We start from the raw sequence: 25299 nt of genomic DNA, 5'->3' as shown, positions 1-25299 counted from the left end.
ATTTCGAGCCAATTCATTTCGTTAGCAACGGCACAGGCAATAATGTCACATTTTACAGTGAAGACTACAGAAATTAAATTTGATAAAAATTTACATTTGATTACTTTCAGTAGTATTTCTTACCTAAATAAAAAATTAACCTGAAAGGATTTATTTGTTGCGGTTGTAAATTTTTTTTTACGTTTGTCACATTTTACATGTATTTTGTTTTATAAAATAAAATAAATAATACTTTGCAGTGAAGAAAAGTAGATTTTTTTTGTTTATGCTGCAATTATAGGTCTTAAAAAAAAATAGGTATCGGCAGATCACACTGACAAAAAAAAATCGGAAATCAGAATCGGCCAAGAAAATTGCAATCGGTGCATCTCTACTTTCTATGCATGCTTTCATAATAACACGAGGATATTTAATGTCATAAGCATCTTTTGTGTGTTTAGGCATATATTGTATGGCATTTATGTGATTGGAAGTCACTTATTGTTCAGTCTATTCATGACACTTTAACCTGGCCTGATGTGTTGTGTTTCATGTATTGTGTACATGTTCTGGCTGTATGTTGTCATGCAGGTACACGTCTAACAGTGCGGTAAGTGAAACCAGTCCATCCTCATTTGTAACGGATCTCAGGTGTGTGTGTTTTGTGCAGTTGAATTAGAGGGAAATGTCTCATTAATGGCCTGCTGCCTTCTCCTCTGACACACACCAGAGACCTGCCTGTTGGGTGAGATTTTCAATGGATGTGTGTGTGTTAGTGTCAGTATGTGACCTGATAAATGATATGTTACTGTGCGTGTCGTGGTGTGATTGTGTGTATGTCTGTTGTTTTATAGCAGCTGTTTTAGTCCAGCCTCAGAGAGCAGCTGCAGTGAGGTGTCTGGCACCCTCTGTTTTTGTCTGGGTTCTGGGGTTTTTCTCTCATAGTGGTCAATCCTCTATTTGTGCAGTTTTTCAATTTTTTTGTACACTTTTTTTTTGGGCTCATTGTGTTTGCTAGGGGAGCCATTATTTTGTTCTTTCTCTGAAGGGACTTTTAAAGAGCGGGGGGTTTTACATTGCTCTGTTGATTCCTGTTTTGCACTCAGTAGAGTGGTCTTTCAGAGCCGCTGGGGGCTCCGGCAGGTTTCAGCAAGGCTACAGCATGGACTACATGGACATTTTGTTTGTACTGTCTGATGGTTTTAGATTTTTTCATATCTTTTTCTTGATGGAACAAAAGATTGAGTGAAAAAGATGAAAATGAAATGGAAAGATTAGATAATACAGAAATCGGAGAGCTCCAAGGGGCAAAAGGCAAAACAGACTGAAGAGATGACAGTGATAAAGAAAGAGAAGGAGCCAGAGGGATAGAGATGGCAAAAAGAAAGCGGAGTTTACAGTTTTGGGTTTGAGTAAGTTTAGTTACATATTGAAGGGATTTTTTTAACCATTAGATATAAGCTTTGCAGTCATTTCTGGCTGATTTCATTTAAACTTGGTGACCATTTTAAATATGCAATCTGAAACAACAACAACAACAAAAATGACTTGACAAATGAAAAATGAAAAATTTGCTTAAAATGAGTTGTAGTTTTTATTATTAGAGGCTTGAGCATTCCCATTCTAAAGAGCGTCTGATTGGATGGAATTCTGTGCAGTGCAGGATGAGTCATCAGGATTAATAGTGAGTGTTCCGGAAGAAAAGACTGGCTTGAAAACTGACTTGAACATGACCTCAAAGCTAACAGACATGGACAAAAAGCAACAAAACACTTATTTTTATTTTGTAGGTCATTAGAAATATGAGATATTGCATGTGGAGTAAAGAATAGTGAGCAGCAAGCAGATACAGATAGGAAAGAGTGATAAACACAAAGATACCTGAATGAATGAGAGAGAGAGAGAGAGAGAGAAGGAAACAGCAAGCAAAAGAAAAGCAGGAGCGCAAACAGTTTAGAGTTCGTCAGGAGATGACAGAGTAGAGAGAGACAGAGAGGGAGCTGAATGGTTTAGAAAGTTAAAGAATAGATGAAAAAAAAGACTGAGAAAGACAAAAGTAAGAGAAGGAAAACTGATGCATAAAAAAACTTGGATTAAATGTATTTTTTTCCATCCTGCAGCCGGCTGCCCTGGATCTACTTCTTGCTAGCACTGCCACGTGCTCGCCACACACACACACACACATTTCTGGGTCTGCCAGACAGGGGTATGTGGCTACATCCCGGATCACTCTCATCTCTGGATATGCCTCTGTGGTCGTAACACTTATCTGGGTGTGTGTGCGTGAGCATGGGAGGTGCAGAGTTCACCGGTGTGATATGGAACTATCAGTTAAACTCTGGAATCCTTGAAAACATTTCACCAGCATGGATTAACGAAATATGAGGAGATTTGGGCATGTTCAACAGAAACCACATCTGGAATTTCTCCTCTCTTTGGGAGAGAACGGGGCACATCTTTAAGTTGACTTGTAGATCTGAACTTTTTCCTATTTCTGGTTGTCAGATTCTTATTTTTTTCCCCCTGTGATTGCGACTCGTCCTTTTGTGAGCCCTTGCACACTCCCGTGCGTGTTGATGTGTGATGTGGTCAGTGGGTCAGGTGCCGTTGGCGATGCCTGCTGTGTGCCCACGTGTAGGGGGTAAGGAGTGGTGTTTTCAGGATGTGGTAGGGGTAGACTGCAGCTCTCCAGAACCTTGCTGTATCTGGGTGGCAGTTTTACACGGGGATGCACCACAAATCAATGCTTTCAACCTCCAAAATGACACTATTGAAAGCACAAATGGCATCAGTGCTGGCAGAGCACTACCGAGACCCTCACAGACCTGCAGGGTAAGCTGTTTCTATATACGTGTGTGTGTGTGTGTGTGTGTGTATGGAGGAAAAGAGAGACATAATGTATAGCCTAGTCTACATGTTAAAATGCTTTTGAAAGACTTTTATATTTATCCTACTAAGGGTAGAAATGGAACTGGGTCTTGAGCAAAAATGCCACTGAAAGTCTCAAAAATGCCTAAAATATAAAAAAAATATATAAAAGCCCAAAATGGGAAAAAAAAAAGAATTATAATTACATGATACTGTTAAGGTTTATATACATATTTACATTTGATATTTCATTATATTAAATTCCTTTCTTATTAAATTTAGTATGGTCATTAAAGTGTTTATATTAAATTAATTGTATATATTATAATATTTTATGTTATATTAAGTGTTTCATAAATATTAAGTATTTGTATTGTGTTTGTCTTTAAAAGTTTTGGGAAAAACGGCCTCATAAAGGTAAAAGGTCAATTTGTGGAACAAATATTTAATGTCGGCGACTATGCCTTTCATGCATTTACATCTTATCTGAGACTTTTCTGAGAGATTGTTGTGGGAGGTCAGAAACACTAATTAGAAAGTAAAGGTAGCAGATAAGGGGTTATAAAAGCCCTGTGCTTGATATAGTTAGGGAATGTCTAGGTCTGTTGTGTATATAAGAGTCTGTTTGTGTCCGTGATTGTGCTGTCATGTGATCACACACTTTAAGATATGCGTAAGACCTATTCCCATGTCAGGATGGAATAGTGTGGAAAGGGATGGCATATTCTTCAGAATTTTACATGCAGACAGCTGTCGGCCAGACACATGCTCATATCAGACTCTTACCCAAACCAAACCCAACCACTTTCAACTATGACTACTCCTTCAGTTGGGTTAACTGCTCCATGCTCTCCTAAAAAAGCTAATTGTGCACCACACCATGTTTGTACAACCATCATAATCCATTTAGAAGTGAACCCTTCCATTTTTTTTTCCCATCACAGAAAAGGAAAATGTCTCTAGAATGACAGACTCATGATCGGCCAATGAAGGCAAGAAGCCATGTTGTTTCAGTGATGTTGTTGGGTTATTAGGCTGACAGAAGGTTTCCAGGTGGTGTCCTTTAGCAAGGCTGTGTTAAGATACACAAGTGCTGGAGGTGCACTGTATGGTTACAGAACATTTTGTCAGGATGGACTCTACACACCATATTATATGTGAATCAAACCAACGACTGGGGACAAATGATAAAATAGGTTTTTTATTCAAAATGGCACGCAGGAATTTTTATTATTTTTAATTATAATTATTTAAAAACCATTTGCAATTGAAATAATTGAATTCTGTATTTTGATTGGCCGTTGGCTGCCATTTTTGTTGTTCGATTTAAGAAAATTATGATATTTTAGTTCGAATTTGTTCGAATTTGCAGAAAAGGAACACCAAACTAAATTTTAAATCCTCGATCGAACAGTCGCAGAGCTATAAGTATTTTTCTGTTATAGACACCGCTATTGGTAAAATTTGGCTACATTGAACTAAATAGACTGAATAATAAGAATGTCAGTTCAAATAGATTTGCTGCTTGGGCCCTTAATAAGTAAGCAGTCAATCAGCAGACATGACCCAAAGTGACATACTCTTAAGCCCCTTTCACACTGCACGTCGGACCCGCAATATTCCCGTAACATTGCCTGGTCGCCTTCTGTGTGAAAGCAACCACGTCCCGGAATTGATTACCGAATCGAACCCGGGTCGGGGACATAGTAACATTGCGGTAATCGATCCGGAACGAGCGCTGTGTGAACAAAACTTTTTTACCGGCTGTTTTGAAGGAAGATCAACATTCGTGACGAAAACATATGTGCAAACTGTAATGAAGCCGAGATCAGTTAGTTCCTCACTTTCCGCGCTGACGCAGAGATCGTTTGCTTGCTTCAGTTAAAGTATAATGTGCCAAGCGTTGTCGACTCGTACATTACACGTCACGCGCTGATGTCACGTGTCGTTACGGGATCTTCAAGGGTTGTGTGTGAAAGCACGGACATATACCGGGTCATCACTGGCAGTGTGAAAGTGCCAAATCTAGCGACCAGGGAACAATTACAGGAACACTTTACCCCTGAATTTGCCGGAATGGCAGTGTGAAAGGGGCTACAGTGACAATGTGCCAGATCAGCCTGGGTTTAGATGACTTGCTTGAGGGCACAATAGTGAAAGCTCATGTTCACGTTTGAACCTACAACCTTTCAGTCACCAATTCATATCTTTTACCACTATACCATACCACTCCAATAATGTAAAATTAGCTTATTTTAAACAGTAATATCAAAAACTTACAGTAAAGCTGCTATTTTCTGAAACTATTCATTGCCTTGGCAACTGATGGAAATAGATTGAAGTTGAAGTAAGTTTAAGCTGAAATGCTAAAACTGATCCCCACCCCCCAAATCATAAAAAACTGAAAGGCTATAAAACTATAAATATTACTAAAATAACTAAAGGTTAATGCTCATGGTAAATGACACAGTGGTCCAAGACATCCATTCAGTGCATTAGGCTATATGGTCATCATGCTGACAATTATGTAGAGTGAAAGCAATGTCTATTTGATATTAAAAAGATGTTGGTATTGAAGTCAATCGTACTTGATACCAGTATATTCATTTATGTTCCCTACAGTTCTGTTTATTTTTTTTACATCTTAATTCAAACAATGCTGTAAAGGTGGAAAACCCTGTTTAACGGAGCTTCAGCGGAACTGAAAGAGCTGACATACAGGTTTATACACACACATACACACACCTCTTCTCAGTTATGTGTGTGTTGCAGTCATAGTGAAGGGTGTCAGGGATTAAACACTCAACATTAATTACGCTCAACTTTTCAGCAGGATCACGCACTCTGTTTGGACTGTATTGTTTCTGGTGACTGTTTGTGAGCATGTGTGCATAAGCATAGCCTGCCAGCTTAATAAAACACTCATCAAATGAGGTATTTTGAGGGCATTACGCTATATACAGTATCATAAGTCAATGTCCATGTTTAGTTTCCAATTCTTTCCCTGATTTATGACCAAATTACTCTGGATCAACACTAGAAACATGTCAACCCCAAAGAAAAATGTGTGTTAACCCATCATCAGCTGGTCATTAACTATGTCATCAACCCAACTGTTTGGCTGAATGAATTTTGGTGGTTCAGCAGAAATTATCAGGTTGTATTTCTAGTGTTTGCCTGACAAACGCATATATGAAAAAAAAAATTAAATCTTTATTAAATTTTTATTTTTATTTAATTTATTTTAAATGGGAGAAACATTTTTGCATACTGTGTTTCAGCATAAATCTATGAAATATTTTTTTTTAAGCATAATGAAAGAAAACAAATAACTGTGGTGCATGAAAATAAATTATTCAAGATGCATTCTCTGAAAAGAAATTTCAATAATATTTTCAATAATTTTGCTTCTCATGTCCATGTTCACCCTTTTTTTTTTTTTTTTTTTTGCTGGAAACTGAGACTCTCTCTCTCTATATAAGATGTGATATTGTTGTGTACCATTAGTTCTTTGGACATCTTCTGGCTTGCTGCATTTCAGCAAATTTCTCCAAAGCTTGCTCCTAATGGGAATGTACTAAGAGTTCTTGGAGATCATTGGATGAGGTCTCTCTCTCTGATGTCAAACAGATGACTTGTTTGAGCTTAGTGCTTGGTTTCCTTGGAGAGTCACGTTTACAATCCATTCAAATAGTAGTGATGGAGAAAACATAGATGAACAGAACGGAAGGAAAAGTTTAATGCTTTAAATGGATGGACATTGCTGGACCATAAGGAGACTAACATGTGTTTTTGGTGGGTAATAACAGGGTTTGGTATTCTCAGTGCCAGGAGGAGCCTTGTGCTGGAAACCTGCATGTTGGAGCCTGTTGACTGAACTCTCCCTCTCTATCTCTTTCTAAAGCTAGCCTGTCCATCTCTGCCTGAACATGTCCTGGCTTAACGGTAAATGTTAAGGAATTCACACATGGCCCGTACATTTGTCCTGTCACTTACACAGTCTTATTATGCGTTTTACTTTTATTTGTCTGTGTAATCCATTGAGCAGGCCCACGCGCGCATGAACTCTGCAGAACTTAAGTGGAGAAAGACAAGAATTTCAATTCAAATACATTCTCTCAAAACGAGCCCTAATATCTTTGAAATATCTATGCAAATTAGCTTCTCAGGAAGTATCTTATTTTAAGAAACCCCTAAAACCTTTTGTGTTTCTTAAATATTTTAGCTTTTTTTTCAGCCTCCGATAAGAAATCTCAGCTCTGTTTAATGTGGTGTGTTCAGATACATTCCACAGATTTAAAAAAATATATATCTTTAATCTGTTTTCTAATCCAAAATACTGGGATAATTCACCCAATAAAATGTTATTCCAAAACCTGTATAACTTTCTTCCAGACAAGAGAGGCAGAGTGACCATTTTTAGGTGAACTATCCCTTTAACAGAAGAATGGGAAATTAAATAAAACATATTACATCATTCCACACGACATGCAAGGCGGTTTAAAAAGAAGCATTTGTCTATATGTGTGTGATCATGCGTGCAAGTTGGTAGGATTGCAAGCGCAAGAAAGAAGGTTCAGACATAAGCACAGCCAAATGAAAACAGCGTGTGAGACAGAAATAGAGTGAGAAGCAGAGAGGGGGTGAGGCTGCGGTCAGAGTCAGGACCGCTGGATTACAGAGTATGACTTCTGCTGAGTTCAGAGAGATGTGAGGAGAAACGGGGTGAAGAGGAGACATTTGAGAACTAAATGTTTGCTTTATATAAAATGAGTTGGCAAAAATAAAAAAAAATAAAAACTTGTTTATGTATATGGCGACTGGCACCATTCTTGGGGAACTTCTTGCCCTCACTAGATACTTCCTGTTATAGTGAAACCACAGGGCTGGTGAGGTTGTTGATTTTAGGTTGGAGAGAAAAGAGGTATTTTAATGCAAAATGAGGGCAATAATGATGTCACCTTTCAAATAAAACGGCACTATACGCCTTTGACCTTTTTTGTCCCAATATTCTTGATGGGTTACATACTTATTTGGAGAGCCAAAGCAAAGAAAATATAGATTAAAGATCTATATATATATATATTATTTTTTTTTTTTTTTTTTTTTTTTTTTTGTAGCAATCCCTGGTCTTCATTCCTACTAACCTCATAACCTACTAACCTTTCTGAGAATTCCTCAGAGAATGTTGGCATCTCAAAAATGACATCATGGTTCCCCAATGTGTAGAGATGTTTCCCGTTCCCTCCCCTTTCAGTTAATTTTCCTCACATGTCCACGTCTTGTTTGCACAGGTGGCGTAAGTACCCTGACAGATCCAAAACAGTTGGGATGGTCATTTAGAACAACAAGGTGTTATTTCTAGCAATTATCTGGCAAGAACATTCTCCAATTATCACATTAAATGTGACGTGTTCGTCAACACAGATGCATTTCATTTGCATTCGATTCAGTGTTCTCTGTGACATGTTATCCCATTGGAATAATAGTTTTGGACGAAATGACTGAATGAATGAATGTCTAATTACAGTTGTCTCTCTGTGTCTCCCCCGGGCAAAGGGGCGGAGAGATGGGATCTCTTCATCCAGTGAGAACCCTCGGCCGGTGGTCAGGAGTGGAGCAGATGGTTTTGGCGTGTCCTGGCAGGGTCCACGTACACTGGTGCTCTATAAGAACTCTCAGGGATTTGGCTTCACACTCCGTCACTTCATCGTTTACCCGCCAGAGTCTGCCCTGCACACCAGTCTCAAGGTGAGGATGTCTGCCAGCTATCACAAAATCGAGCTACAAAAGTTTCAGTTAGAATAAGAGATTTCCAAAAAAAAAAAAAAAAAAATCCTGCCAGTGTATTTTATTCCCATATTTTATTAAGAATGGGTTACAGATGTGTTTGCACATGATGTAAGAGAAGCAAACCCCCGTTATGATAAGGCATCTCTTCTCTGAGAAGCTGCTGTTTGCTTTCTTGCTCAAAGGGCCTATTATGTGTTTGACTGGTACCACACATGCTCTGAGCTGGTCAGGGCCGTACCAGGGCTGCTGGGACAGTATGTTCAGGTCCATTCACTGTGCCCAGTGCCCATGTGGTCACATGACTTGTGTGGCACTCTCCATCTGTCACCCCATCAGCTCCATGTTAATGCACACGTGGACATTCATTTTGATCTGTGAGTTGGATGTTGAATACAAATCTTAAAGTTGTGGTCACTGTCCGTCACTCTACCCATCTGTTTCCCCTCTGTCTGTCTTTCTCTCTCCTGGGACGGCAAAGCCTCAGTATTGTGTGAGTCTGTTAGGAATGAGCTCAGTCAGCGCAGACTAAACACTGGGCTGCCCACATTAAACTGCCTGATCAGCGTTGCGTGTGTGTGATTTGAGCCTCTGGTTTGCAGTCTGGTTATTTTGTGAAAGCTGCGCATGTGTTATCTAAACACATGTGTCTGTTGTAAATAAAGATGCAGAGTGAATATTATAAAGACTATGTCATTTCCTGCAGAGATGGAAAAATGAATGTTGTTCTTGCAGAGGTGTGTTTAGATGCACATTCATTGCTAAAGTTCTCCATTTTTCTCAGTGCTGACCTCTATTGCTGGGACAGAGTCAGTGCTGATATCACTGCCATCCATCATGGAGATCAAACCCATTTATTGAGACCTAAAATAATAATAATAATGAAAAGTTATTTCCTGTTTTTGTAACAATTGACTTCTGGTTCATGTTGTGCACCATAGACATAATAGGTATAATTTATCTATTATTATATTGTTCCAAACCTTTCTTCTCAAGCATCCCAAAAGGATCCTTAATTTCTTGGCCACTTTTTTTCAATGTTAATGAATAAAATGACTCAAATATAATAAATTGGCCCATATGACATGTGCAGAATAATAATAAAATATAGTTTTTAAAAGTGACATAATGGTGAGTAAAAATGACATCCCTGAAGTATTTAGTAAATTACTAAATCATTAAGAGAGTGAAGTGACATTCAGCCAAGTATGGTGACCCATACTCAGAATTTGTGCTCTGCATTTAACCCATCCGAAATGCACACACACAGAGCAGTGAACACACACACACACACTGTGAGCACACACCCGGAGCAGTGGGCAGCCATTTATGCTGCGGCGCCCGGGGAGCAGTTGGGGGTTCGATGCCTTGCTCAAGGGCACCTAAGTCGTGGTATTGTAGGTGGAGAGAGAGCTGTTCATGCACTCCCCCCACCCACAATTCCGTCCGGCCCGAGACTAGAACCCACAACCCTTCGATTGGGAGTCCAACCCTCTAACCATTAGGCCACGACTTCCCAAATTAAGTTTAAGACCATATTGTAATTTTGCTAGGATCTAACTATCTTCTTATTATTTGCCTTTAGGATGAAGAGAACGGGAATGGAAAGGGTGAGTCTATCTTTTATATTTCTTCTATCTTCTCGTCATGTGAATTAGTGTCATTAAAGCAAATTTGGAAAATTTCTTATTAATTGAAAACGCTTCATCACTCATCTGAGTTGACTGAAAATCTTATGACTTGATGAGCACTGTGTTTCTTCCTCTATCTTACTGATATTATCATCCTCTGGACTTCATTTATTTCTCAGTGACTGATGATCCTAGATGAATTAGTAGCATAAGCAATGTCATTGATCAGGGAAGCTGATGTTGGTTGCATGGCGCCCCCTAGAGCAAGTTTCAGTTCATGCACATTCAAGGTGGCCATCTGCATTCAAATCAATCCAAGCAGGATTACTGGAAGGCACATGATTGAAATGAGATATATGCCACGTAATTTGCAAGTTCTGACATATGAAAATGTTTCCTTATATCTATTAAAAAAAAAAAAAAGATATTGCCCCAGTTGAACAATGATTTTTGGGGCAGTCCTGGCCTAATTAAAAGAGAGTCAGATTTGTAACCTGAAGGTTGTGGGTTCGAGTCTCAGGTCTGGCAGGGATTGTTGGTAGGGGGAGTGAATGACCAGTGCTCTCCGGGTGTATGTGTGTGTGTGTGTGTTCACTACTGTGTGTGTGCACTTGGATGGGTTAAATGCAGAGCACAAATTCTGAGAATGGGTCCCCATACTTGGCCGTATGTAACTACACTTCTACTTCTTCACTGTATATCAGTGTACTTGTAAATGAAAATAGATGTAAATCCAGATGTACAGATCTTAAGTGAGAATTTACTGTTGAGCCCTAATGTCTTATTTTCATAACTCCATACTAATAAATCCCAGGCAATTAAATCCAGTATGATACAGAGGTGCACTAGAATACACACACATCCACACATCTAAACAAAGCTCTACAGTTCCCAGATCAGTTTGTGCATTACTACCTCAGCCTGTTTGTTGACTATTACAATCTGTCCTCATCTTATCATGCCATCACGAGACACTGGCATCAGTATGAGCAAAACACATTCCACAGTGCCAGCCCAAACAACTGTGAATGTGTGTGTCTCTGTACATTGAGGTCCAAAAGTCCACTAGTGAAATTTTTCTAATTTAATACAGATTATTTTTTTCCATTTGCAAATTATATAAGCAGCATGATGAAATATTAACATGAATGTCAAGACTTTCTTATTATACAATATTCCATGTATGCTTTAATGACAACTGCACAAGTTTGTAGAACCTGATGATCTTTATGTTTTTTTATTTGTTTGTCTGATGAATAAAATCATATATATGTATATATATATATATATTAGGGCTGTCAAATAATTACATTTTTTAATCAAATTAATCAGAATTTTCAGTGGATTAATCAGGATTAATCACTATTTGCAATTACACCTGAATCGTAACCATTTTTTTTACTGAAATGCATACCAAAAGATAAATAACAGGACACAGATACATAATTTTCATGTATTGATTCATCAATATGTGGTTCTTTTTTTCAGAATTTCAAAAGTTTAACATTTACTTAATCAAATTTACCTGAGCACTATATCAAACCATGCCATTTAACTACAGATAGTGTAAGAGTTTTAGGTGTAACAGTGGTTAAATATAGCCACATATCTATGAAATTATGCATAGAGAAACTCGAAAGAATGAACTCAGAAACACAAACATGTGCCCTCTGCACTCTGGGCACTCTTGTTTTTGGGAGGTGTTCATTTGCTCTGCCTCAGTACTTTAGGATCGATATTTTCACGTTCTGAAGGCTGTAAGCGCCAGTAAAACCAAGTAAAAATGCATATGCTTTTCCAAACAGCTGTAATTTTCGCTGCATTGCATGTAGGCGTTCTGCGCATGCGCAGTGTGAAACACAGGACGCTAGAACAGGAAGAAGCTCCAGTGTATCAACTACCAAAGTCGTCTCTGTTTATCGAGCTTGGCATTAATGTATTTGAGAGTAACTGGGCTAAAACCTTAAGCTTCTTCTGTGTTTTCGTCGCGGCGCTCGCTGCTGTTTTTTTACTATCTTGAGAATTCAGAGATCGACGAGACTTTCCTAACCTGAATAATACGTCACACTGCACATGCGTGAAATGCGTTAAAAAATTTGACGTAATTAACGACAAACAACTAATTAACGTCGTTAACGCGCTATTTTTGACGGCCCTAATATATAAATATATATATATATATATATATATATATATATATATATATATATATATATATATATATATAGATAGATAGATAGATAGATCTACAGCATGACTTGAGATTATCAAAATAGCATATTGAGCAGAAGTGGAAGAGAAACATAAAATATTTCATATATCATTTTAAAAAAAATCTAGAAAACTTTATTACATGCAAGGTTAAATTGGATTTTGAATCCCAGATTTTCCCCACTGTATTTGCATTCTGTACTAACTATGAAGTATATTGTTTTGTGTGTGTGTGTGTGTGTGTTTCATGCAGGGCTCCATGGGAGTTGTCTGGAGCCCATGGACACCATCTTCGTTAAGAATGTGAGGGACAAAGGCCCTGCCCACCAGGCCGGCTTGTGTACAGGTAAAAGAGTTTTTCTGTTCAGACCGATACAAACATTAGTGTGAGGGAAGGATTTCCATCACACTTCAAAGAAAACTGGCCATCTAATAGGTTTAGCATTTTTGGTCACATGCCCAGAGCCGCTGCTATTATATAAATCTACGGCTTGGTGGTGTTCACAGATGGACTCACTGCAATGATAAATAATTGTAATGCAGTAAATATCCATCTCTGTATTTACTGTTGTTTGATAAACGTCATGCAAATCCCAAAATCTGAAGAAAATGTGTGTAGATATGTTCATGCTAAACAATATTACACCCGGACCAGAGCACTCATGTGAATACATATTTGATCTCTTGTTATGACATGCTTACTCAGAGACAGATTTGCAGAAAATGTGTCTCTGTACTAAGACATATTTAAAGTGCAGGTAATGTCCTGCTTCCTGTGACTAGTCATGTCACCTGACTGCCATGGATGGTCCACTGTGCTCTCACTGCATACAGAGTCTTATTCCTGATGATATCTATGAACAGAATAAACTTGAACCAGGGAGAGAAACTGATAAAAATCAGGATCTATTATGGAATATTTTGCTCGTGAATTGTGGTTTGTTATTTACACACTACACTTTCAGCTTGACAGAAGGTGACTCATTATCTCTCACTATACACAAGGCTGCTTCCTGGTCAGGAAAAGGTGCTTGAATTCAATGAGTGCATGTTCTTACTTCCTTTTCTTAAACCGTACTAAACCATATAGGATTACAGGATGTTTACCATATTTTTGTTGCTAGTAACTATGCTACCATACACACATGATCTCTCGCTGACAGATTAAAATAATCTTTTTAATTTAAGCCACATTGAATAAGAATATGACAGACTTTTTTATATTTTATGCGAACATCTTGATGCAAAGTCAATGGAATGTATAAAATTTGTTACGTGGAGCTGAGAGCCAAAATATTTCATAAACAAATATGCAAGGTGACGTGTTGAACTATGATAAGTGATCCAGTTCTGCGGAAATACTCTGAGTTTTCTTAGGAACCTGGTGCAACAGATCATGAATGTATTTTAATATGATTGGTTATGACTGGATAAGAGTCGCAGCCTTCACTGACTCCTCTGACAAACTGCCGCTGGCTGAGATGATCTGATAATGTAACCCTGAAATGAACCAAAACACAGCAGAGATCTAAGGAAAACAGAGTGAACACATGGAATGAGTCGATTTAATCTTTATTATTTGAACAGAATGCACATGCTCGCTCTCTCCCACTATGTAAAGAATGTTAATTGTGAAGACTTCTAATAAATGAAAAAAATACATGTAACTGTAATATTATATTTTAAAGTATATTACAAACCATTATTATATATATATAATAATAATAGTATATATAAAAAATTTAAATTGCAATTTTTCTGTATTTCTGATCAAATAAATTCATCCTTGATAAGCAGGAGAATCATCTTTAAAAAACATTACAAATCATACTGATCCAAAACTATTGAATTGCAATTTATGATTTTTTTTTTTTTTTTTGGTATTATTATTTTCATTTATATGTTAAAAACTGTATTAAAAACAGTTTTGTAATAATATATGAACATTAATAACTTTCAATTAACTGCATTCTTGTTTAATAAGGATTCATTTTATTAAAAAAAAAAAAAATCTTACTGACCCAAATGTTTAAACAGTAATGAATATGCTAATTTGTGAGTAGTATTGACTTCCATTATAATTAGAGACTTATAATAATATTAATGTTTCTGCAAAATGACTTCCATTATTACATCAGTTATAGGAACACATTTCTGGTTTATAAGTGTAACTTGAGTTTTATTTTGTGTACATTAGACAAAAAAAGCTTGGGAAACCCGGTTCTAAATGTTTGTCAAGTAAGTGTGTTATTTTGTGTGTGTGTGTGTCTGCAGGAGACAGACTGGTTAAAGTGAATGGAGAGAGTGTGCTGGGGAAGACATACTCACAGGTCATTGCACTGATTCAGCACAGGTGAGCTTCTGAAGTCAAAAAACTCTTATTCAAAAGATTATTCCACTTTGTAGCATGAGCTGATTCAAACGAGGTCTTCTACAGCCATCCAGACTAACCTTGGTCAAGATGTCTTGATCTGTAACATTGTTTGGGTTCAAATTTAAAGGAGCAGAACGCAACTAAACGTTTTCACATGAGTGCTGTTCATGTGGAATGTGTTTTACGTAACAGGATGACCTCAGGCAGTGTGTGCTTGGGGAAGTTTGCTGGATGATTATTATGTGCATTACTTAAAAAGGTTACTACTGAACCCAGTGTAAAGGTTGTCTGTGTACTCAACCCAAATCACAACTTTTAAAGGAGAATTTGTTCCATATTCACTACATCCTATAAACAGTAGATACTCCTATTGAATCTCATGCTGTCTGGGTCTCTTTGTCTTCTCCATGTAGTGAGAGTGTACTGGAGCTCTCCATCATGCCAAAGGACGAGGACGTGCTGCAGCTGGTAAGTGTACGTTTGAGCATTTTTGACACACCTTTTCTGTCTTACACACCCACTCATACCTACACATTTACCTGCACAGAATAGCATACACATTTATTTTATCGTATTTTATTTATTTTATCGTCTTACTGCTGTGGCAAGTGTCCTTTTTCTGCTTTTGTCGTATTTATTCAACCGGCCTTTTTTTTTTTTTTTTTTTTTTTCACGTTTTGAAGTCAAGTCTGAGAATTTTTGTCTAGTTTTAGTCAAGTCATAAAAAACTGATTATCGTAATTATTTTGCTTAAAGTTTTGTCACTGTTGCTGATCGTGATTGTAGTCATTTGAGATATTTCATCAGAATTCTTGCACTTTTAACCTTAAAGCACAAATCAAGTGTCAACTTATGCACATGGTTTGATTTACCTCATCTGGTTTCCTGATTTATTTTTATATGATCATAGATATAAACAGCATGTATAAATGGTAACCAGGATGCAAAGATCAAGTAAAACACAAGGCAGAAAATTTTCCTTTAAGAGAGTAGCTCTGATAGGGGATTTAAACTCTTGACATCTGGCGACCCCAAGCATGAAAGCTAGTTAAGGTCTGTTTTTTTTTTTTTTCTGAAGAAAAGTTTGGATATAGTATTTTTTTTTTTTTTTTTTTTACTACTACATTTAAGTCTTATCTCTCTTTTTTTTGTCAATTAATTAATCGTTTTTACAGCTAGTTTTAAATGATTTCAATGTCATCTTGTCTTAACCTTGTCTTACTCATGGAAAAAAAGGTTGTCAACCAAAATTTTTTTTTTTGTCAAAGTTTTTGCTACCAAAATCAACACTACTCCAGACTAACCCAGGCTCTAAAGGAAAAAAAAGCAATTGAATAACTTTCCAGTAAACTTGTGTATGGTAAATACAGTTCGCTAAATTGTTTAAATTAAGAAAGATTCTTTAATTTAATTTAATTTAATTTAATTTAATTTAATTTAATTTAATTTAATTTAATTTAATTTAATTTAATTTAATTTAATTATACTTAAAATATTTGTCTTAATATTTTATTCCATGTTTAATTATATTTTTACTGAAACAAGGCAAAAATACTGATTAATAGAATGTTTTGTAATGTGAGCACTTTGCATTTGTAGAGTATAGAGTTTAGGTAGCTTTGTGGTTTAGTTTTGTTTTCGAAGTACAGCTAGTAAACCCACACACACCCTCAAGAGTTGTGTACACTTCTCTCACACTTTTAAATAGACACAGACACTGAAGTTGGACAACTCTAGATATTTAGTAGTCATTACAAAGCAATGTGTGAGTCAGTAGGTTGCTTCAGCAATATCTTTGAAGCATTTCCAAGCAAGAAATCAAGATTCATTCTTGTAGTAAGCATGCAGACGGTCATATGATTAACACACAAACACATATGCATTCTTTCACACAGTGCACAGACATTCCCACTTGCATATTTTCCTCAGTGCACAAATTACCCAGTTGCCCACATGATCGGACATGCAACTCGCTAAAGGCGAAGGAAACCCTTCATGCACTTGTGAGGAACATAAAGACACATGCTTTATACACACTTTAATAAATCTTTATAGAAACACTCATACTAAGCAAATTACCCATATAGCCTCCCAAGAGACCCCACTCCTCTATTCTTACCCCATGTCTATCTCTCCTCCTCTCTGTCTCTCTACACACCCCTCCTTAAACCCGCATCAGCCACATTCCAGAGATGACATCATCAGTTATGTGGCCCCTCCCACACTCCCACAGGGTGGAGAGAAAATGAGAGAGAGAGAGAGAGAGAGAGGGAGGGAGAAAGAAAGGAGGGAGCTCAAGAGCATTGGGTTGGGTAGGGCTCAACATGGACAGAAAGAGAAAAAGAGATAAAGAGAATAACAGAGGGACGTGACAACGAGACATGAACTCAAAAAAATACGAATCAGGACATAAGAGGTAAATATAAGCTGTTAAAGAGGACACTAAATAGAAAACGAGAGACGTTCAACACTTTAGGGAATTTTTCTCTCGATTAGTGAGTTTCAGTTCTCTGTGTTTGGTTGTATTTGCATGTATTAGCAGACTGCATGTACTATGCTATGTTATTCGATTTGGTTGTCTGGAGCTGGACAGCTTGACATCCTCTGTACAGTCACACAGTAGTCACTGCATGGGTCATACAAGTTGTTGATGTTTTGGAGTCCATGTCTTCTGGTTTGTAACATTGTACTGCAAAATGTATTTTCTTAGTACATAATTAAGTCATATTTTCTATTTAAACATCCTTAAAACAAGATGCATTTAATTTAGAAGGTGATTTTTACCACATGAGTTAAGTTTTAATTTTTTCTTATTCTTATGCTTTTCTTATTTATTTATTTATTATATATATATATATATATAATTTTTTGCTTTAACCATAAATCTACATATTATATAAATTTTACAACAATTTTGTGTCTTTAAGAATTATTATTATTATTATTATTATTTTATTGAAAAATGTTACATTGTGGTGTTGTGGTGAATCTCTCAAAGAGTTTTTTTTTTTCTTCTCAGTTTTGTTTTCCGCTGATGATTTTTATTTAATTTTAGAATATTATTATAAATCATTAGCATTTGTCTTATAGCGAGACATCTTTAGAAGCCTGTTTTGTTTTTTAAGTTATATTTGTTTTGGTGTTTGAAAAATTGAATAAGCTAGTACCACACTGAAACTCAATATTATGACACAATCACATGATCAGTATATAGTGATAGTGTCTCATGGTCAGTAATCGTAATGTCATCCCTCTTACCCCTTTTTTTATATGAACTTTTCACCTCCACTCCTTGACTCCTTTCTTTATATATATATATATATATATATATATATATATATATATATATATATATATATATATATATATATATATATATATAAAGAAAGGAGTCAAGGAGTGGAGGTGAAACACTTTACATAATTACATGGAAATTTGGCTTCATTGTTTGTGCTTTTGTTTGGCTTTCTTTTTTTCTTCTTTTTTTTGTCAGACTTGCTTTACATTTACAGCAATATTTTCTTCTATTTTGTACTGTTTTTCTGTATGTCCTATTTTGTCTTGTTAAAAAAAAAAGAAAAAAAAGGAAATTTAGTCACCCAAAATATTTAGTTTATTTTCCTTTAGAATGAAAGTTGTATTTCTCTCTTTCAGGCATATTCCCATGATGCCTACCTAAGAGGGAACAATCCATATACAGGAAAGGCCCAAAATCTTCCTCCACCACCCCCTGTCCTCTACCCTCCACATACAAAATCACAGCCTCCAGCCCTGGCAAGCCCTGCCCCAGCTTCATTACACATGGGGCAAAACCAGCTGGACAACTGGAGCCACTGGCCCAGCTCCTCCTCTGGTCCCTCTCCACCCCTTGACAACCGGACAGTAGCTTCCAATGCTGTCTGGGCAGCCGAGGGCAGGAGCTGTGAGTCAAGAGGTGTTGGTCACAGTAGCCCTGCACACCGAACTGAGGAGATCCAGTATGGAATGACTGACAGGGGACCGCAGGTAACTGGGCAAATGAGAGGTCGCTCATATTCATCGTCTTCCTCCTCAGGAGGGATGATGAGCCCATTGCATCATGCTCATCTTGCCAACCACAACATGGGTACTGCAGTGGGGCACATTGGAGCCCGCAAGGAAAGCCCACCTTGGGCCAGCCCTTCTCAATCAATATCAACAACCCCATCCAGCCGCAGCGAATGCACCCAACAAGCTCTTTCCAACTGGTACTATAGCCAAGTACCAGGTCGGGAACGGGAACGAGAGCGGGAGCGATCTGTTTCTCGCTCCATGCACCCACGCCACAGGAGTATCTCACAGGACCGTCTAGGTGATATTGGGAGGGCCAGGCATTCGCAGCAAGCAGGTTTTCCCCACAGTGCATCACAAGACACATTACTGTTGCTTCAGCAGAGCTCAGCAGCATACACTGATCCCTACTGGAACCATGGAGACTGGCGGGGTGAGCATGTGTATGGACAGCACCCGTCTGCAGTGGCCTATGGGCGCAAGTCCTCTGAAAACCTTCAAGCAAGCCGGTACGGACATTCAGCACGTTCACTGGAAACTCTCGACAGAGCAGTGGGGATACTTTCACCACAACTCGAAAGATCTACTTGGGTCCACCAGCAACCAAACAGGACTGAAAGCTATCTGAGACATGCCAGACATTGTGGCCAACACGCAGAGTCACACCACCAAATCCAGCAACACCAAGTGCAACACCACACACCACAACACCATCAACACACACCTCAGCATCAAAACCTCACACATGCAGTACACCAACACTCGTCTCAGGCTCCGCAACCACAGCAGAAAGCTCCACAGACAAGACATTTGCCTTCTTGCCAGAGTCTAGATGAGGAGCCAGTTGGCTATCGTAGCTACAGCCCCTCTTTCAACCGGAAGACTGGCCGTATCTTGCAGCAAGCCCAGTCATTCAGAGACCCCTCTTACACAGGTCCACATCTCTGGACCCCTACACCCAAGACCAGTCCCCCAGAGGGGCTTCCACACTCGGCCACTCCTTCCCCATCTCCACCAACCACCTCTTCTACAACTGCTATTCCCACAGCTCCTGAAGGACAAGACAGAACTTACCAACCAACTAATCATGACAGAGGGGCAGGGGAAGCAACAGGTGAAGCCCAGACACAGGAAGTGGTTCTGAGGCAAAAACCACCCACTGGCCGCAGGGGTGTGAACGCCCTACGACATCCTCATTATGGCATAGCACTTGACTCCAGTGACCCTCTACTCTTTACCTCTGATCCTACGGAGCCCCCTACCAAAGCAGAAAATGCCATTTCTCATCGCCGTACAAACGGTAACCTACCACCACTATCCATAGAGGATGATTCCCTCGCGTCAATTCCCTTCATAGGTAAGTCGCTACTTATCAATGACTCCTTTGCTCTCATGTTCTCCCTTTCTTCTTGGTATATTCTTTGTTGCAGAATACTGTTCCATATAGTTCTCGGTTTCTCCCTCTCTTTTTCACTTCCCATCATTTGCTCACTCTATCCTGCACATGGTTGTTATTTTAACAAGGAAACTGATTTAGTTTCCAGACACCATTAAAATAGACTGATGGGAATGTTAGAGAATGACTGTTCTTGTCTTAATAACTCACAACCCCACTGGTCTTACCCTTCATTTCCTATGTCTGGTGAACCAGTGTGCATGTCTGCGCATTAGGTAATGCTGGAATCTCCCATGATCAGCCTGAGAATATTAGTTGTCTGTGGCTGAATCAGACTTACTGGATTTAAATTAGTCCTATTTTTCTTTCTTCCTCTCATTCTTTTTCCACTCTTCCAGTGCCTCACCCAATTCCATCCTATGTTTCTACAGTTTTAATCTTTTAGTAGAGGATTGTACACAAATTGACTGCATTCTCTGGGAATTGAGCTCACAACCTTTGAATCGCTAGTGCCACGCTCTACTGTTGGAGCAACGGGAACACTGTGAAGCTAAAGGATTTGAAGAGAATTGTCTTGACGTCAAATGTCTCTTCATATTTACATAATGTAGAAATGTTGATTGTCTAAGGCACAGTTTTGTGAATATGTGTGTTTTATAACCTACCATTATTTTAGATACAAACTAGCTGAAAAATATCTGTAGATGTTAACCAAGTCTGACAAAAAATATGTATTAAGGATACTCTTAAATGGGGAAATGGTTTATAAATAAAGTAAATAATGTCTCATGTCTTCTTTAAAGGGAAAGGTTAGGGTTGGGTTGTGGTTAGTTTATAGTAATTATGATTGGTTTTATTTGATTAAAAATTGTGTGTAGTCCGTGTGTATGCTCTGGTCTGTAGCTCAAAATGATCTTGTCTCTGCTTGCCTTTTACTAAACCAGAGTACAAGAGGAAATCTGAAACAAAATGGCTGGCTGAATGCAAAACATTCAAAACAAACTGAGATAGACATAGACACCAAAACTCTTACTCCTAAATGTGCTACAGGGTTATATATGGTTAGCCATAAATCCGTATCCTCTAATTATATGTTTATAGCACGGCTGGATTCAAGTGGAGTGCTATTGATTTTGCAGTTTCATTAAAAGCTTTCCGTTGGTCATTTGCTTTCTTTTAACATTGCAATAGGAGTTGTAATGGCAACATTAAAACAAAACCAATTCATTTCTAGGCCTAATTTCTGATTTTTTTTCACTGCTGGACATCTTTTTATGCTCTGTTGTGATTGCATAAGCTGTTGTTAGTGCAGTGCTTTCATTCCTGAGGGAGGTTAAGCCTAAAACCACTATGCATAATAGTGCCCCACCTTTAGCAATCAGCACAGATGAGAAGCATAGTTGTGTCTCCGCACACCTGTACAGTGCAACACACCCCTTGAGCTAGACCCATCAGTTTGAATACATGTGTTAAAATGATCTTGTTTACGATATGTGTTTGTGTAAGTTTAGGAGTTGTGGAGTATTGCAAAAATGTAACTACATATTTAGGATGGGAGCAGGTTGGTGTATCCCAGGTCCTGTTTAGAGACTGATGGAGGCAACACAGCAGAAAAGGCAGAGAGGACTAAACTGAAACTAACAGAAATGCTTACAAGCTGGGGCACGTTACACCATACTGATAAAAACAACAGACAGTTTGTTCTTGCTCTACCTGCCATGCCAGTGGAGTCGTTTTTGTACTGGAATTTCTCGTATTGATTTGGGGTGAATGGGTTTCAAACTGCATTATTGTGTTAGTGCAATTGGATCTTTGTTTTATGTAACGATGACATTCAAGTCATATGATGACAACCAGGAAACATCAGTTATTTTCATTGGATTTGGCCATATCTACATCAATCTACAACAAACTAAAAGCTTGTCTGTGTCTTGTTTTAAAATTGAAAAGGTTTTCACACAAATCTTTGGTCTTGAGAGTATAGGATAATTGTGATTGATATTATAGCTTTTATTAATATTTTATTATTTAACTTAATATTTTTTGATTATTATTTTTAATATATAATTTTAGTTGAAGCTAACTATAATAACCCTGTTAATTAAATAAATAAAAAGCCTTTGTGATATCTTTATTCATTCCAGCCCACAGATGAATAATACCCAATCAGGTTTCATTTTTTTTACTTTTTGAACATATTTTACTATAAATCATGCTGATCAGAAATTTGAGGAACTATAAAACTTGTTTCAGTTAGCAGCAGTTACCAGGGAACGGTCAGTTCATTCAGGTATTCAGGCAAAACGTTTTTCAGAGGAATGAGGAAAGTTAAAATAGTTTTGGAATGTATGTAGTTGTTTCATGTAGTGTAAACTTTTATGTTGTTTAGTTGCAGAAGACTTGCATTTTTTTTTACAGTCGTGTAGTGAACTGAGAATGGCAGAAGGAAGAGTGGCAGGGAGCAGGGGTTTATGGGGTTAGGGGTGAAAGACACACACATACACACTCTCACACAATCAGATATTACCAGACACAATCGGCACACTCAGCTCTTTCTGCACTCAATGCGGTCATTGTGTCTCAAATAAAAGGGGAGGAGTCTTCACTCCACCAGCCGCCCATTAACACGCTACATGCTAACTCACCAGAGATATTTGCACATCCACACACACGTTGTCTCCCCTACTCCTTTTTGGAGAAATCCCTCTTACCACACTTTTGCACATACAGTATTACAGTGTTGTCAGGCCTGGTTTCATTTTGATTAGTGACACTATAAGAGGAAACCTCGCCATATTTGTTATATTTGTGTTCTTCACTCTTTGGTTTTGTGGATATATCTGAAGAAAGACTGCATTTCATGGCTAATTAGAGTCCGTTCATGGAAGTACTTCTGATGGGTCAGGTTATTTACAGCATCTCATCTGAACCTCAAAATACGACTGTTACACATGACTGATGTTGAAGTAGAACAGATGGATTTTCTATGTGCATGTGTTGTATGTCCATGATACAGACACTGTGTGTGTGTGTGTGTGTGTGTGTGTGTGTGTGTGCTCATACTCAGGCTTCAGTAATGAGGGCCTTTGTTAAACCCACAGAACAGCTATTTCTGCCAGTGGCTGGAAAACAAGCTCAGTCCAGATTCCACATCCTAGATTGGGAATGTTTCCGCCCCTGCTCCCTTCTAGTATGAGAAAGAGTAGACAACAGAGAATTAAAAGAAAGAGGATTCACTTGATTTAGGATAAACATTTAATTAGAGGTTGGTTGATGTATGTGCATTGAAGACATTTAAATGTGATAAACTGATGAATAAGAAGAAAAGGAGTGGAGTTCATATGAAGTCAGAAGTGATGGATGGCTAAGATAGTCACATGAAAATGTGATGCACAGAGATAATGAGAATAGAGAGCAGGGTATGGATGAGTTTAAACACTGGGCCTATTTCTTAAGCTTTTTAGAAACAAAAGGGTCTATATTATACCCAGAGAAATCCATATGTTAGCATTATTCTTCTCTACTCGGCCAGATTTTATTGGTTCGGTCACCTGAGCCTTATGACATTTGACTAATCAAAGCAAGAAAATGACAACATGACAACACTGATTGGCTGGTGGCACTATAAGAATACTTTTTCCTTTTACTGTTTTGAATGGCTGTCAATGGTGAAAGATGATCTCTGCCCAGTTGTTCAAAAAGTTAATCTGGCTCAAAATAATGAAATATACTTGTAACAAGGCAAGTAGTTGTTAGAAAGTAATTATAATGTAAGTGTAATTACATAAAATGTAATTGTTAGATCAGGATAATGCCGTTTTATTTATTTATTTATTTATTTATTTTTTGATAAAAGGTTTAAAAATGTGGTTTGAACAACACTTACTGAAGGTTTTATCCAGATAAAAACCAAGAGTGGATTTCATGATTGCATTCTTGGAATCTTTTGTTTGTTTGTTTTCCATTTTCTAGTCTGTTCAGAGTTCTTTTGAACAACTTGGCCTAGAGCTAACTGGACCATGCTAACAGACAAATCTAGTTTAGAAATCCTCTTGTTCAGGGACGTTTGTGTGCCGCTGCCACCTGCTGGTGTAGATAGATGTTGTTGCAGGTGGTTTCATGTTTGACAGAATCTCCTTAGTCACTGAAATAGCAACATTCTGCCAAATTGTGTTTTGAAGCGATCATGTTACCGCTGCAGGGCAAGAAAGACCCGACAGAAAGTTTTTTGAAGAATTCATTGAAGGTGCTACTCATCTCACACATAACTAATATGTGCTTATATATTAGGGATTTGGGGAAAAGAAAGACTTTGAAGGGGTGGATCTTTAATGCATTAGTTTTAACCAGGTGACCACTCCAAAGAGGTAGTAATAAAAGCATACCTGCAGCAACTAACCACTTCCCACTAGAAACACACAACATCAAGCACTTTGCGCTTTAGCAAGAACTGAAACCATGTATTAATACAAAAAGGGCATGTACATCTTAGTTCCACATCGAGCACTTATTTCATGGAGGGGCACGAGTCAGGTACAAAATTATTTAAGATTTATTCATTCTCACTCTTTTTTTATCTTCTTTTATTTCTCAGCATTTTTTACTTTGTCACGCATCATATTCTTAAACATTTTTCATTTAAAGGTCCCATGACATGGATTATTTCCTTTTCTTTAAATGCTTTTTAATGTTTCCTTAGGTGTATTTATATTGTTAGTATGATTTTTACATTTAAAATTTAGAAATAAAAAGCATTTTTATATCCTGACATTAGCCCTCTGGCTTGAATGCTCTGTTTGAAGGGGCGTGTCTGCTGTGAGACTCCGAGTAAACCACAACTGTTGTGATTGGCTGACATCTTTGCATACGAAATGCATATTACATGTGAAACCCCTCTCAAATATTTATATATATATATATATATATATATATATATATATATATTTTTTTTTTTTTTTTTTTTTTTTTTTTTTTACTATTACAGCTGTCGAGATTAACGAATCGTGGAAGTGTGGATTATA

At 37.7% G+C, this 25299-nt stretch overlaps 1 protein-coding gene across 6 annotated transcripts in view; it reads left to right on the top strand.

Moving 5' to 3' along the window:
- The window catches only part of LOC127951694 (rho GTPase-activating protein 23), a 68863-nt gene that overhangs the window by 29453 nt on the left and 14111 nt on the right, over nt 1–25299 (top strand). For 4 of the 6 annotated variants that reach the window (XM_052549748.1, XM_052549742.1, XM_052549749.1 and 1 more), the window contains exons 2-7: nt 8407–8598; nt 10223–10247; nt 12733–12825; nt 14754–14832; nt 15267–15321; nt 18508–20239. In XM_052549748.1, the coding sequence (XP_052405708.1) occupies nt 8407–8598; nt 10223–10247; nt 12733–12825; nt 14754–14832; nt 15267–15321; nt 18508–20239 (2176 nt within the window). Of the gene's footprint in view, nt 1–1881; nt 2812–8406; nt 8599–10222; nt 10248–12732; nt 12826–14753; nt 14833–15266; nt 15322–18507; nt 20240–25299 lie in introns of those variants that run through there. The other 2 variants (XM_052549724.1, XM_052549734.1) reach the window with 2 other exon arrangements.

The sequence above is a fragment of the Carassius gibelio genome, chromosome A3, assembly GCF_023724105.1.
Source record: "Carassius gibelio isolate Cgi1373 ecotype wild population from Czech Republic chromosome A3, carGib1.2-hapl.c, whole genome shotgun sequence".
In the NCBI taxonomy this organism is placed as follows: Eukaryota; Metazoa; Chordata; class Actinopteri; order Cypriniformes; family Cyprinidae; genus Carassius; species Carassius gibelio.
Note: the sequence above shows the minus strand (reverse complement) of the source record. Positions and strands in the feature narration are given on the sequence as shown.